A 15,498-nucleotide genomic window follows, 5' to 3' on the forward strand; every position below is an offset into this window, starting at 1 on the left:
AATTAAGGTTCGTTCTAAATTGAGTTATATGGGAAGAGTATAAACTTAGAGAAAGCGATCACATGGATCTGATCAGCTGCCGGTTGATCAACAGATATATTTTTAAACTCATTACATTGGATGGAGAGTGTAATGGCCTAAGAACACACTATATTTAAAAGAATTGGTCAAACAATGTTTACCATCTCAAAAATTAGGATCAGTATCACACAGCTAATCTCTTGTAGCCTAGTATAGAAAAACAATGCTAGAGAAAAGATCAAATACATACATGCAAATAGTAGTAAGAGGTATGTATTTATATAACAAAGAATCGCGCTTACCCAGGACTTAAAATCCAACCCTGTTCAACTCTTTATTTAAGTAACTTAACTGTGATGATCTTTAAATACTTATATATGTGAAATTAAGTATACATTCTGTTTTTTTCTTGTACCATTTGCTTGAACATAGAAGTTGAGCTGCTTTCAAGCAAAAAATAGTGCTACAAATACATTACTACAGACATGTTTATGTTGAAGCAGGATTTGCTTAGCGCCATGCCAGAGCATGTGATTTGTATAATGTTGCATCGTTCCCTGTCTCCAAGAACGTTTGTCTAGTTGCAGGAGTTCTGTTTTGCAACTCATTGGATTTGTGCTTGCCAGCATGAGTAATTTATTTCCACTTCTCTGGTGGGTCATTGCCTGGCAGCAGTAGATTGATAGTTAGTTGCTTCCTGAGACAGATCATGCACTGTTGCTTGCAAAACATTTTGTTTACTTACAGTGCGCGTAGAGCCCGTCTGTTGCTTATCAGTGGTTGGCTTCATTGTCACTCTCATTTCCTTGCTTCTCTTTGGTTAGTGTGTGCCGACTTCACTCTTCTTTGTGTATGTGTCCCTCCCCTGGACCATGGCCCAAGTACTGCTTTCTTTCCCTGTGTATTTCCACTGCACACACTTTCAGAGCTACTTTTTTATTGTAGTTGCAACACTCCATAAGTGTGCATGTGTTTACAGGCCATCTACCGCACCCCTCCCACGTTTGGCGCTTCCCTTTCCACCCTCCCATACTGTGATGTTTTGCTTGCTCCCATTGTTTCTTGACCCCCTCCTTCCTGCGCAGCAGCAAGTAAAAAAAAAGGACTATTTCGATAGGAGTGCATGGTGGGAGGCATCAGCACCCTTCTTGTTGTATGCCCTTCCTCACTCCGAGATGCATTCTGCCCTGCCTTCCCACCAATAATTTTTCAAAAGTGCTATGATGCAGCCAGCGCTGTCTAGTTCGTGTCACTTTTTAAAAAAAACTTTCAGCAATGCAGCACAGCAGATGTGCTGCTGTGCAACATGGCTAAAACATCGACGTAGGCAATTGGCTTTGCCAAAGTTTGTTCTCTGACCTCAATGACATGTTTACATCTTGCAGGTTTTTTTAATGATATATCACAGACCTAACTCCAACGAGTAGTAGGTGTTTCACTGAGTTAAATATTTATTTTAAATTAGAAGGAAAATCTTCAACATTAATTTGGATAAATTAACATTTGTTGTTTCTGGGAACAAGATTATAAAAATCAGTATGTTATGCCACTGGGTGGGATCTTGGCATCTTCAATACTGTAATTGTGTTCTCTCCCCTTCTCAAGCTCTATTTTTCTCTCCCTCTCTAATGATCTACTTCTTTGTCTCTCTCTCTCCCTCTTTGTTTTTCTTTTATCTATTTTTAACAAATTTTGGCCAAGTGCAGAAACCACATTTTGACATCTGCTAACAAGCTACTAGGCCTCATCTTCCAGACAGCTTTGCTTTCACGTTCTGTTTTATAGGTTTGCCTGACTACTGACATTTTACTTTTCCTTTACATATGATGACACTTGTGTTTTTCAATGAGATGTGTTAGGCAGAGCCTGTGTTTCCTGTCCACTTGACTGCCTAGCACCAGGAGGTCCATCTTTCCATTTGATTTGAAGGGTAGCAGTGTTTCTTATCTGTACGGGTTTACCTAGCAGTGAGATTTTAGTTATGTCCTCTTAGAGGCTGGGAATCATAAGTCCTTCTTTTGTTTCTATGGGGGAAATACTTTGACAAATTCCTACTTCCACACATGAATATTTAGGGAGTAGGTTTGTTTTTGTAGGCAAAGATTCTTCAATACTTGCAGGACTGACCCATGTGGGTCTCTCACGACTGTCACTTCTCCGTCACAGGCACTCATTGCTTCTTGATTCCCTTCTGTGCAGGGGGATGTTCGCTGGCGGGCTGAGGGAGATGGATCAGCAGGAGGTAGATATCCACGGCATCTCCTACGCCTCGATGTGTAACATCCTGAACTTTATATACACCTCCGAGCTGGAGCTAAGCCTGACCAATGTGCAGGAGACTCTGGCTGCTGCATGTCAGCTCCAGGTAAGGGAAGCAGCAATACTGAGCATCACAGCTGTGGGAAAGAGAGGGAAAACGGATTAAAGAAGTTGTGCAGAGGACCAGAGAAGTGCTAAACTGAACCAGAGGTGTAAGAAAGAGGGAGTGGATTCGGTTATGATGTGGGGTAAATTATGGGATGTCCATTGAACTGGATGTATGTAGCTGCCCGAATGTAGTCACGAAGGGATGCAGTAGCATTGGCAAGGATGTGGACTGGGAAGAAAGGTAAGCAGTAAAGGTGCTTAGACTTAGTTGAATAAAAATTTGTATGAAAGCACAGCAATCTTCCCATGCAACACATGTTCTCATTCTCAAGGTAGCTGATCTCTTTCGTTATTTCCAAGGCTGAGAAATTAAGGAACAACCATTGTAATGGAACTACTAAAGATATAAAAGCGATTCAACATTCGAAGAAGAGTAAAAACAAAAACTCAAAGTAAAAAATATGCACAAGACAACATTTTACATGAGGTTACAAGTTTGCTTGCGATAGAGTCTTGAGCGCTCAATTTGTAGGTGAATAGAGATGTGCGATTTCAAAGCACTGTCAGTAATGTGTTACTCTTACCCAGCTTAATAACTCTCCGTTTAATTACTGTTGAATGATGGCAGGCTGAATTAGGCTTGCCTAGGTTCTAACTCTCGCCTTGTAGGTCACAGCCTAGATCAGCAGTGGGCATTTGAATATTTAAACTGTTGTGCTAGCATTAATATAAGATATAGAAAAAACCCTATTTATATAGTATTTTGGGCATACATACCCAACCTTTTCCTTCGTCGTTCGTATATAGGAAATGTAATGATGGGTAATGGAAAAAACTGACAAAGGAAACCACTTTAAAATACATAGGGTGATTAAATGGCACAGTATAGTTAAGGTCCTGCAGCATTTCAACATACCCCAACAGGTCCCACAACAGTGCTTCAATAGAAAGTTTCCACACTGTGCTTGATTTGAGCAGGCATTCACACCAAAAGTAAAATTTGAATCAGTTATTAGTAAACATAGACCAGATCATAGCCACTTATTTCAAAGTTTTGGTGCAGTGACTCATCGGCACCCATGAGAGTAATTTAAGAATTGTTACTGCTGGAGTGTGGCATGAAACAAGTGGGCATAGTATGAATAAGAATTTGCCTTCATATATGGACACATCCCTTGGTGAAGTGCTTAGGAGTTCAAGGAAGGGGCATTGACCCGCTTGCATGAAGTCAGATGTCTCCTTGTAGAGATTAGCTTCTTTGTTACTATGAATTAAGTACAGGTTCTAATATTTGTTTGAATGACTGCAGTTATTATGTTTGTACTTATAACACCTCCAGGTCAAAAGAGGGCAAAGTTATTATTTTGCTGTCTGTTTTGAAAGTGGAGAGCAAACTTCTGTTTGAATGAGTAAACAAAATAATTACCATTCTCTTTGTAAGTTATTTTGTGGCATGGAAAACTATATTTACATTTTAAAATGTGTATGCTTGTGTAATCAGTAATTGCTTATTCACGCATATCCAAATAGACTTTTCACCATTAGGCAGCAACAGTAATACAGAGCACCTCCTGATGGCATAGAGCTGCAGATACCACATGCCTGAACATTCTAGTATAGTAGTGCAGGTGGAAACAGGGGCAGAATCTGTGTTATCTTGCTTGGAGTTAGTGACCTAATTTTAAACAAATTCAAGAAATAAAATCACCCTCTGCATCTCTTAAAATATTTTATGCTGTAAGAAACTATTTGATACTTCACAGATTTGTAATATTATTTGTGAAGTGATACAGGTATAAGTGGACTTCGAATCATGTTAAGATGAAGAGACGGTTATTATTTATTCATAGGCAAGGTGATTTGCCTGAAAAACCGGAGCAGTCAATTTATATGATGTCTCTGTGTGCTACATAAAATCTAAATCCCTTATACAGACCTCCAGGCTATTCACACTACACACGGCAACTATGGAAGATAAGCCTGAAGCAGGGGAGAGCATAAGTGAGACAGAGGGTGAGATAGAGAGAGTGAGTGAAAGAAGGAGACACTCTGCTTTGCTCAGTTGTGGGTTGTTGAAAGGGAGACACCATGCTATGTGTGTAGTTCTGCCTTATGTGTAGAGCCAGAAGAAAGGAGCAGTGTATAATTTGCGCTGTTTTGTTCAGCTTCTAGAGATGCCTTTGAGTGAATCTCTACCTCATTCCTAGCACTCTGTCTGTTTTCATTTCCTCTTTACCTCTTATTCATTTTTCTCCTTTGGTGTCGCTCCTCCCACATCGGTCTTCTTTTACTTACTTAACAGTTCTCTCTTTCTCCCTTTTCAGTTGATTCCTTCTAAGCTTCTTCTTTTTCCTCTGTTCATACTTCTCCTTCACTTCATCTCACTCCCACTATTCTCTTTTTTTAATCAGATGTCACCTCCTGGTTACTTGTATCCTTAAGCAAAAACAATAAGTGATGGACAGAATGCTGAACATTGTCAAACACTCACCCCCAGTCATAGATCTGGGTTTAATCCATCGTTCTTTTGCTCACCATGCCACTGGATTCAAGCTAGCCTGGCTGATGAGGGGTGAAACCCCGAAACCGGTCCCAGGATGCTTGTTTCCAGTCCAGGGAAGACCTGGCCTAGCAGTTCGGGCTAGACTGTTCCCATGGGGAACAGGGTCAAGACTGATTTGCATATGGCTGGGTCCAAACTGGAATGGCATGGGCAGCAAAAAAACAATGGATTAAACCCAGATCTGTGACTGGGGGTGAATGTTTGACAATGTTCAGCATTCCGTCCATCACTTGTTGTTTTTGCATTTGTCGCCCTAAGTGGGAAGGGTATGCCCAGACGTGGGTCCTGTGCTTCCCATGCCACTGGATTCAAGCTAGCCTGGCTGATGAGGGGTGAAACCCCGAAACCGGTCCCAGGATGCTTGTTTCCAGTCCAGGGAAGACCTGGCCTAGCAGTTCGGGCTAGACTGTTCCCATGGGGAACAGGGTCAAGACTGATTTGCATATGGCTGGGTCCAAACTGGAATGGCATGGGCAGCAAAAAAACGATGGATTAAACCCAGATCTGTGACTGGGGGTGAATGTTTGACAATGTTCAGCATTCCGTCCATCACTTGTTGTTTTTGCATTTGTCGCCCTAAGTGGGAAGGGTATGCCCAGATGTGGGTCCTGTGCTTCCCATGCCACTGGATTCAAGCTAGCCTGGCTGATGAGGGGTGAAACCCCGAAACCGGTCCCAGGATGCTTGTTTCCAGTCCAGGGAAGACCTGGCCTAGCAGTTCGGGCTAGACTGTTCCCATGGGGAACAGGGTCAAGACTGATTTGCATATGGCTGGGTCCAAACTGGAATGGCATGGGCAGCAAAAAAAGATGGATTAAACCCAGATCTGTGACTGGGGGTGAATGTTTGACAATGTTCAGCATTCCGTCCATCACTTGTTGTTTTTGCATTTGTCGCCCTAAGTGGGAAGGGTATGCCCAGACGTGGGTCCCGTGCTTCCCATGCCACTGGATTCAAGCTAGCCTGGCTGATGAGGGGTGAAACCCCGAAACCGGTCCCAGGATGCTTGTTTCCAGTCCAGGGAAGACCTGGCCTAGCAGTTCGGGCTAGACTGTTCCCATGGGGAACAGGGTCAAGACTGATTTGCATATGGCTGGGTCCAAACTGGAATGGCATGGGCAGCAAAAAAACGATGGATTAAACCCAGATCTGTGACTGGGGGTGAATGTTTGACAATGTTCAGCATTCCGTCCATCACTTGTTGTTTTTGCATTTGTCGCCCTAAGTGGGAAGGGTATGCCCAGACGTGGGTCCCGTGCTTCCCATGCCACTGGATTCAAGCTAGCCTGGCTGATGAGGGGTGAAACCCCGAAACCGGTCCCAGGATGCTTGTTTCCAGTCCAGGGAAGACCTGGCCTAGCAGTTCGGGCTAGACTGTTCCCATGGGGAACAGGGTCAAGACTGATTTGCATATGGCTGGGTCCAAACTGGAATGGCATGGGCAGCAAAAAAACGATGGATTAAACCCAGATCTGTGACTGGGGGTGAATGTTTGACAATGTTCAGCATTCCGTTTTTGCATTTGTCGCCCTAAGTGGGAAGGGTATGCCCAGACGTGGGTCCCGTGCTTCCCATGCCACTGGATTCAAGCTAGCCTGGCTGATGAGGGGTGAAACCCCGAAACCGGTCCCAGGATGCTTGTTTCCAGTCCAGGGAAGACCTGGCCTAGCAGTTCGGGCTAGACTGTTCCCATGGGGAACAGGGTCAAGACTGATTTGCATATGGCTGGGTCCAAACTGGAATGGCATGGGCAGCAAAAAAACGATGGATTAAACCCAGATCTGTGACTGGGGGTGAATGTTTGACAATGTTCAGCATTCCGTCCATCACTTGTTGTTTTTGCATTTGTCGCCCTAAGTGGGAAGGGTATGCCCAGACGTGGGTCCCGTGCTTCCCATGCCACTGGATTCAAGATAGCCTGGCTGATGAGGGGTGAAACCCCGAAACCGGTCCCAGGATGCTTGTTTCCAGTCCAGGGAAGACCTGGCCTAGCAGTTCGGGCTAGACTGTTCCCATGGGGAACAGGGTCAAGACTGATTTGCATATGGCTGGGTCCAAACTGGAATGGCATGGGCAGCAAAAAAACGATGGATTAAACCCAGATCTGTGACTGGGGGTGAATGTTTGACAATGTTCAGCATTCCGTCCATCACTTGTTGTTTTTGCATTTGTCGCCCTAAGTGGGAAGGGTATGCCCAGACGTGGGTCCCGTGCTTCCCATGCCACTGGATTCAAGCTAGCCTGGCTGATGAGGGGTGAAACCCCGAAACCGGTCCCAGGATGCTTGTTTCCAGTCCAGGGAAGACCTGGCCTAGCAGTTCGGGCTAGACTGTTCCCATGGGGAACAGGGTCAAGACTGATTTGCATATGGCTGGGTCCAAACTGGAATGGCATGGGCAGCAAAAAAACGATGGATTAAACCCAGATCTGTGACTGGGGGTGAATGTTTGACAATGTTCAGCATTCCGTCCATCACTTGTTGTTTTTGCATTTGTCGCCCTAAGTGGGAAGGGTATGCCCAGACGTGGGTCCCGTGCTTCCCATGCCACTGGATTCAAGCTAGCCTGGCTGATGAGGGGTGAAACCCCGAAACCGGTCCCAGGATGCTTGTTTCCAGTCCAGGGAAGACCTGGCCTAGCAGTTCGGGCTAGACTGTTCCCATGGGGAACAGGGTCAAGACTGATTTGCATATGGCTGGGTCCAAACTGGAATGGCATGGGCAGCAAAAAAACGATGGATTAAACCCAGATCTGTGACTGGGGGTGAATGTTTGACAATGTTCAGCATTCCGTCCATCACTTGTTGTTTTTGCACTTGTATCCTTAAAACAGATCTGTATTTCTCTTGTCTTTAGCTCTTCTTTCTATCCTTTCTCTAGCATTGTCCTTTGCTCTTCCTCTCTCCCACTCTCTTCACTCTTTCTGGACTCATTCACTCTCTTACATGTTTCCCTTTCTTTTGATAAACGTATTTCACCTCTTATAGACATTCTTTTGGTCTGTTATGCAGTTGTTCTTTGTCTCTGCCTTCTTTCTTTCTTTTCCTGCTCTACCTTTTAATCAATCTCTTCCATCCAGTCTTGTTTTGTGTTCTCCCCCTTTCTCTTCTTGTGTTTGTCCTGCTCTTCCATCTCCTGCTCTATCCATTATATATTATTTTTGTGACAGCGGCTCCTCATCCAGAGCCCCACCTTGTTTTCATTCCTCATTCTCAGGAGTGTTTCCATTGCTCATTCTCAGGAGTATCAATTTATCACCCACCTGGGAAAGGTGGAAAGCTTGGAGAATTACTTGCTTGGTTAGCTGCCTCTCTCCTCCTTCAATTTTCTAACTTTACTATTCAAGGAGATTTAAATTTCCATGCTTATGATTCTTTCTGTAAGGATGCATCCAGATTGCTGGAGGTTATGAAGGAAATTACTCTTCAGCAGAGGTTGGATGGCCCTACGCATAAAGGGGGACATAAAACACTTTTTTTCTATTTGCTTTGAGTTGGAGGTTGATACCTCCGTTCACATTACCTAGTCAAGTCACTCTTTTGTACCTTTCATAGTGATACTGTTGGGTGCTTGCGACCTTACATAAAATCACTTGGATGGATTTGGTGAAGACTTTAGATTTTAGGGGGTTAAACCCCAAGACTCATCTTGATACCAATGTCTCCTTATTTAACTCTTCCCTATCACTTGCCATTGAGGAGTTGGCTCCTTTGAGAAAGAACTTTACAAAAAGACAACATCCGCCCACTTTCTGGTTACCTCCCACACTCCTGGAAGGAAAGAGATTATCTAAGCGGTAAGAAAGGAGGCAGAGAAAAGAAGAGGAGGCCAAGAAAGTGTATACAGATGATGTAAAATTATATCACAAAAATCACATTTGTGAAAAATTTAATCTTTGGCTGACTTAATAGAAAAATCTAAGAACAAAGCCAAAGACATCTTGAAGATAGTCCAATATTTTTAATCACCTGATGCCAGTCACCAGAAATTAGCCACCTCTCAAGCTTCCTGTGACAGCCTCTCTGATTACTTTAAAAAAAGGTGTTGGATATTTATCTCTCCTTTGATAATCAGAGGAAAGCTGGCTCCGTAAGTCCTGTCACAGCCAACATGAGTGTGCTGAATGGCCTGGTCTTGTCTGAATTTAAGAACTTCTCCCCAGTGGAGCCCAAGTTAGTGGTTTAAACATCTACATCCGATCTCTCTCATGTATTAAAACGAGTGGCCTCAACTGTAAATCCTGTAGTAAATGAGCTGTTTAATCAGTCACTGGACACGTTTTGCTTCAGCTTGGAAAAACGTGCAAGTCCTTGTGCTCCTGAAAAAAACTAATGCTGACCCCAGTCTGATGAGCAGTTTTAGACCGATTTTGTTGCTTCCAACATTAGGTAAAATGTTGGAAAAGCTGAAAGCTTGCTGAATTTATTAAAATTTATCATATATTCGATCCTGCTCAATCAGGCTTCTGCTCGGGACACAGAACAGAGACTGCACTCCTGGAGGATTCAGAGTTTGTCTGAATCAATGTGGATCACAATAGGAAGGCTGTCTTGATTCTTTTGGGTTTATCCGCAGCCTTCAATACGGTTTCCCATTACATTCTGCTAGACTATGCAGTGTTAGCTGGGATAGTTGGGAACACCAAAAATTGGCTAAACACCTACTTAGCTCACAGATTGCAGGCATTTTCTCTCTCCTCATTTAGTTCTGTTATAAAGAAATGAATCACAGGGTTCCTCAAGTCTCAACCTTGAGCCCAATCCTATTTCACATATATTTTGCTTGTCTGGATAAAATTGTTGAGCACTGGGGGTTTCAACTTAGTGTCATATGCGGACAACAACTTATTCTTTCTTTTGAGCAAATTGATGCATCCCTAATAGAATTTTCAGGCTGGCCTCCCTAAGGTGGCAGAAAGGATGCAAAAGAGCTGACTGAATTTAATTCCAACAAATCTGAGCTTCTTTTCTTTAGGAAATACACCCCGTTCGACCTGCTGCGATGGTGGCCAACCGCTTTTGTTGAACTAGCAGCTCCGGCGAAGGTGCCAAAAAACTTCAGAGTAAAATTCGAACATGAACCCCTCCTTTAAAGCCAAAATTAGTGCTGTGACGGGGACTGCTTTTGGTACTTTGATACGAAGACCAGTTGTTTTGGCCTAGGTCAACTCTAAATTGGATTACGAAAACCCTCTGTATTTGGATTCCCCTAGCTACCTAATTAGGAAGCTTCAATTTGCCCCAATTGTGGCAGCAAGGGCTATACTTGAGGTTGCGAAGACAGGGGGAGTGGTCTGGCCGGCCCGCAAGATGGCCATCACTTCGTGAGGCTTCGCGGGGCAGAATAATTAATCCTGTAATTATCCTGGCCCAGGAGCTACCTCCCACAGAAACCGGGTGGCGGCAAGGCCTGTCATCCGGCAGAAAAAGAATGGAGGCGGAATCGCCAAAGGTGGTGTGCCGCGCTTGAGGAGTACTGCGGCTCTGAGGCCTGGAGTGGGCGCTGCTGGAATCGGCGCCCGCTGTGGGTGTGCGTACACATGCAAGGTGCCATCCTGGAGCTGCGGCGGTGAGCGCATGGGCCTGGGTTGAAGAGCACACCCATGGCTACGACCTAGTGGAGGCTGCGGCACAGGCTGCAGAGTGCAGCTGGTGCCGCTGGAGCGCAGGAACTAAGCGCTGGGCCCATTTGACTGGGGCACTGCTGCTCCTGAGGCCAGGTGCCTTGGAGGCCAAAGAGAATTGGAGGGCCTCACAATGGAGACAGTCCTGGTGTGCGGGTGGCGCTGGAGGCCTGTGGGCCCTTGGCTTCGGCTAGGGGTGTGAAATCCCTGCAGGTGGGATACGACGTGGAAGCTGCCCAGACTCTACAGTAGGAAGCATACTGAAATAGCCCTGGAGAACTGCAACTGTCCTTGTGCACCACTACAGGGGCGAGTATTGAGCCACAGAGGTGGGTTGGCGCTTGGACAGAGTGGAGATTGAGAACCGTGACTGGAGAGTGCAGAACCTGTGCGCGGCGGAGACAGCGGAAACCTGCAGAGGCAAACAGCGGGTGGCACTGCGCAGCGGTATGACCAGTGGTAGTCGCTTCGGGAGTGGCCAGTGGCGATTGCGACATTGGGAACGCTGCTGGACACACAGGAGTGAGGCCAGGAACAGAGGGTATGGAGAAGGCAGATGACAGACAAGCCAGACTCTCGCTTGAGAGCAAGAGGCAGGTTGGGCAGGCAGGTATACCGGCAGAGGAGGCGGGCGACACGGAACAACTTCAGGAAGGCGAGATACATCCTCAATCAAGGCTATGTTTTTGGACCTCAAGCAGAGCCTTGCAGGCATAGATGTTAAATTAGACCACCTCACTGACCGCATGGACAGTCTGGATGATAGGGTAGATGACCATGATACTCACCTGGATCAGGAGGAGCCCCGTACTCCGGACTAGGAGGATGGATAGCGTGCCAAGGAGCGAGTGCTTGAGCTAATCCATAACCAAAATGAAGACCTCAAAGCCCGTTCATGGCGGAATAATTTCCGCATCCTGGGGGCCCCCGAATCGACGGACATGGGTTGCATAGAAGACTATGTGGAGACTATGTTGATGGCGTTTTTCCCAGGTGAACTCTACCCTGTGCTAGTGGTGGAGCAAAATACTCACTAATCTACCTAGCCAAGCTGAGAATCCAGCATAACGGCAAACTTCATTTCTTCACTGATTCGAAGCAGACCACAAAGTTTGTTAAACCCCTCCCAAAGAAAGTGGACCTGGTTCGAACACCTGATAATGAAAACGGCAGGGTCCGCCTCAGTGACAATGACTAAGCAATACATTTTTTTGTTGATCAGGTGTCAAAATGCTGGGGCCTGGAGAGATGTGTATCATGCCTCTCGGAAGGGAGACTACTGGCCCATTTGGTTTAGCTTGCTGTTGGTTCTCCTGCCCTCCCACCCAGTTTGGGTCTGGGCCATACGGCCACACCAGTGCCATGTTGGATGAGTCCCAGAAAATGGTTATACCCTTGGGGTTGGGGGGCAAATACAGGACTGTGTAGGGTGGGGAGGGGTACTCTGGCCCGATTGGGAGGCCGACATGGGCAGTGGGTGGGACGGTATATGTTAGAAGTTTTGTAATTACTTCCTTGGTGTCCTCTCCTTCCCTTTTCCCTGTCTTCGCACTCCAGTATCAGTAGGCTCTACAATGGAGGAGGCCGCTGCCTATGTGAGATGCAGGTAGTTGTATGAAAGACCACAGCAAACACGCTGCAGTGAGATGTATGTCTTGGAATGTAAGGGGACAGAATGGTACGCGCAAAATGCGACTAATATCGCCATACCTACGCCGTCATGTGATTGTCATCTCCGTTTTGCAGGAAGTCCACTTAACTGCTGAAACAAGTTTGCGGCTGTGGTCTGGATGGGTGAATGTCATATTGCAATGTACTCTGGGTTTCCACGTGGGGTGGCAATAATTATACACAGGGGCCTGTTGTGGCGCACTGGGAGGGTGCTCTGTGATCCGAACTGCAGTTATGTAATGCTGTCAGGAATGCTTTATGACCCTTCCTTTCGGCTGCTATCTTTATGTGACCCCAACCTGGACTATCCAGAGTTTTTTGCGTGGGGTTGGTGCCTGGTGTGATCGCTGTGATCTGGGACCCTGCTCAACCCCACCGTAGACCGGGACAGCCGCACGCGTCCCACACATCAGGCAGCGGCAAAGGTTTTGACTGACAGAATGACAGACCATGCTTTGGTAGATATTTGGCGTAAAAGGCATGGCATGCGCAGGGAGGGCACCTGCATTAAGACAGTGCGTAACAGGGCATGGATATGTGGCTTGGGACTAGAGATGTAGAACTCTGGATGGCAGAGGTTGAGCACTTGCCACAAACATTATTGGATCACTCCCCGGTGTTCCTCGAGCGATTGATTTCCGGGAATGTCTGTCGGGAGTTCACCTTGTGCCTTCCCAGTGGGGCACTGTGTGATTAGGCATTTAGAGAAGGCGTTCAGGAGGCAATTGTGGACTATTTTGCCCATAACCAAGACTCTGTATCCTCTCGCAGTGTGCTCCGGGAAGCCTTTAAGGTGGTGATTTGTGGGGTTTGCCTCACCAAGCAGCATGGCTGCTTCGGACACTGCACCGTGAGTTGGCTGACTTGGAGTCCCAGCTGGCATCCCTGGAGCGTCGCTACTGCAAGAGTATGGATGGAGCTCTCCTGGGAGAGGCAAGAGACAAGTTGTCACAGTATGAGGAAGCAGTGCAGGGCAAAGTATGTTTTTTGGAGAAGGGGGCGACAGCGCGGTGCTATGAGGAGGGTGAGAGAGCTGAGAAGATGCTCTCCGCAATGTTGCGGAAACTCTAGCAGGCGATAACATTGTTGAATTTAAAGACACGGGGAGTGCTGTGTTGGAACAGTGGAAGTGCAGAGAATTATGAAGAATTTTGATGCCTCTTTATACTCCGCGTCGGAAAAGCCAGACCCTGTGCAATACACTGAACATTTCGATACCGTCAGTCTGTTATGGCTGAAGGGCACACACAGTTCATACTTGGAGTCCCCCTTTTCGGTTGAAGATGTCACTCGGGTCATCCATGATCTACCAAGTGATAAGGCACCAGGTCCGGATGGGCTCACAGCGGCCTTGTATGAGGAGTATGCGGAACTATTAGCACCTCACCTTCTAGAAATGTATGTGGAGTCCCTGAGGGGGGCATACTTCCCCCTTCACTCCGCAAAGCCCTAATAGTCACTGTACTGAAGCACAGGAAAGACCCCTGTTTATGTGATTCGTACAGACTGCTGTCACTTATTAATGTTGACAATAGGATTTTGGCGAAGCTGATAGCATCCAGACTGTAGCCATTACTGTCAACTATAGTGCTCCCGGATCAGTCGGGATTCGTGCCGGGCCGCTCAACCCTGTATAATTTGAACACATTTTTTCAGACGGCCATGATGGTAGACTTAGAAAGCTACACAGCGGCGATTTTCTTGGATGCCACAAAGGCCTTTAATTCTCTCGGTTGGCCTTACCTATTTGCCCTTCTTGTGCGGTTGGGGCTGAGCCCTATATTTATCCAATTGATTTGACTCCTGTATTTGAACCCAACAGCAAAATTGAGAATCAATGGATGCATTACTGAACCCTTCCGAGTCTCAGGGGCACTAGGCAGGGACGCCCCCTTTTGCCACTGCTGTTTGTGGTAGCGATGGAGCCGCTGGCAGCACGTCTACAGCAGCATCACAATAACCATGGGCTGGCATTCCGGCAACATCCGATTCATGTATCGATGTATGCTGATGACAACACCCTGTATGTGCGAGACTCACATGTTCATTTATACCCCATTATAGAAGAATTCGCTCTATTTGGCCTCTTGGACATAACAATAAATTGGGCCAAGTCCGTAATCTTCCCATTGACGGATGTCACAACCCCAAACCTCTCGGATTACCCTCTATCTTGGGCGTCCGAGCCGGTTTGATACTTGGGGATCTGGCTAAGTAGAGCTTTGGGCCGAAAGTTACGGTAAGGCGATCGCGTGGCTGGAGGACAAGATCACAGCCTGGCGCTCTCTCCCTCTCTCACTAGCTGGTCGAATAGCGATTGCCAAGATGGTAATATTGCCCACATTTTTGTACTTATTCATTAATATTCCTCTCTCACTCAAAGACAGTTTCAAGCAGCGACCTCGGTCCCTACTAATTTCGCTGGTTTGGGCTGGCAAGCAGCCCAGGATTGCGTGGGAAATGCTGACTCAGCCCTTTGAAATGGGGGGGATTAGCGGCCCCTGAAGTAGAGCTCTATTACGATTGTGCCCAGGTACATTATGCGCACTTCTGGATCCACCCTGTTAAATACTTACTGCACTTGGCCCCTGAACATGATTCCATATGGCTGTCCAAGCTTTCGAGGGTATTATACTATCCTCTGGGGTGGACTCAGTTGGACATTGATACAGTGGCATGTACATTTTCAGCCTGGCAGGCGCTTTTCCGACGTACTGGTGCCCCTGCATTATATGCACCCCTATTGCCCATATTAGACCAAACAGGATTGCAGCTGGCGGGGGGGTTTGAGGGGGTGCGGTGAGGTTTTCACATGCCTTTGCAACATGCAGTTGACTATTATGGGGTCATTGTATTCGGAAGGCCAATTTATTTCTCTGGAGGCCGCGCTCTGTGAGCCCTATAATACCGCGCTGCACTGCCTGACGTATCTCCAGATTAGAGCGACGGTGCGTGCGTGGAGCCCTGACTTCCCTTCCACACCACAGACATTTCAGGCGCTTGAGGTGTTATACACGGCCTGATGCCTGGAGGCTAGTTACCAGTTTGTACGCTATTCCTCCACGAGACCTAGGGCAGAGCTACAATGGGAATCAGACTTAGATGCGCCCCTCCTGGATGACGTCTGTTGGTATTGCTGCGCACATATGCGTGACCTCTCTTCTAACTATAGGTTATGATTAATGCATTTCAAGTTCATAAATCGTAAATATTTCACCCTGCAGCTACTCTGGCGTATGGACTGCAGGCAGATGC

At 46.5% G+C, this 15,498-nt stretch overlaps 1 protein-coding gene and 1 long non-coding RNA gene across 4 annotated transcripts in view; one reads left to right on the forward strand and one right to left on the reverse strand.

Annotated features, from left to right (window-relative positions):
* Nucleotides 1–15,498, reverse strand: part of LOC138266389 (uncharacterized) — a 517,771-nt gene that overhangs the window by 74,872 nt on the left and 427,401 nt on the right. Inside the window, exon 5 of one of the 2 annotated variants that reach the window (XR_011199496.1) lies at nucleotides 2,329–2,417. The exons of the other annotated variant lie outside the window; for it this stretch is intronic. This is a non-coding gene — a long non-coding RNA (uncharacterized lncRNA). Of the gene's footprint in view, nucleotides 1–2,328; nucleotides 2,418–15,498 lie in introns of those variants that run through there. 2 annotated transcript variants of the gene reach the window in all.
* The window catches only part of KLHL22 (kelch like family member 22), a 132,879-nt gene that overhangs the window by 10,856 nt on the left and 106,525 nt on the right, over nucleotides 1–15,498 (forward strand). For both annotated transcript variants that reach the window (XM_069215147.1, XM_069215148.1), the window contains exon 3: nucleotides 2,221–2,386. In XM_069215147.1, the coding sequence (XP_069071248.1) occupies nucleotides 2,221–2,386 (166 nt within the window). The remainder of the gene's footprint in view (nucleotides 1–2,220; nucleotides 2,387–15,498) is intronic.

The sequence above is a fragment of the Pleurodeles waltl genome, chromosome 11 (assembly GCF_031143425.1).
Source record: "Pleurodeles waltl isolate 20211129_DDA chromosome 11, aPleWal1.hap1.20221129, whole genome shotgun sequence".
In the NCBI taxonomy this organism is placed as follows: domain Eukaryota; kingdom Metazoa; phylum Chordata; class Amphibia; order Caudata; family Salamandridae; genus Pleurodeles; species Pleurodeles waltl.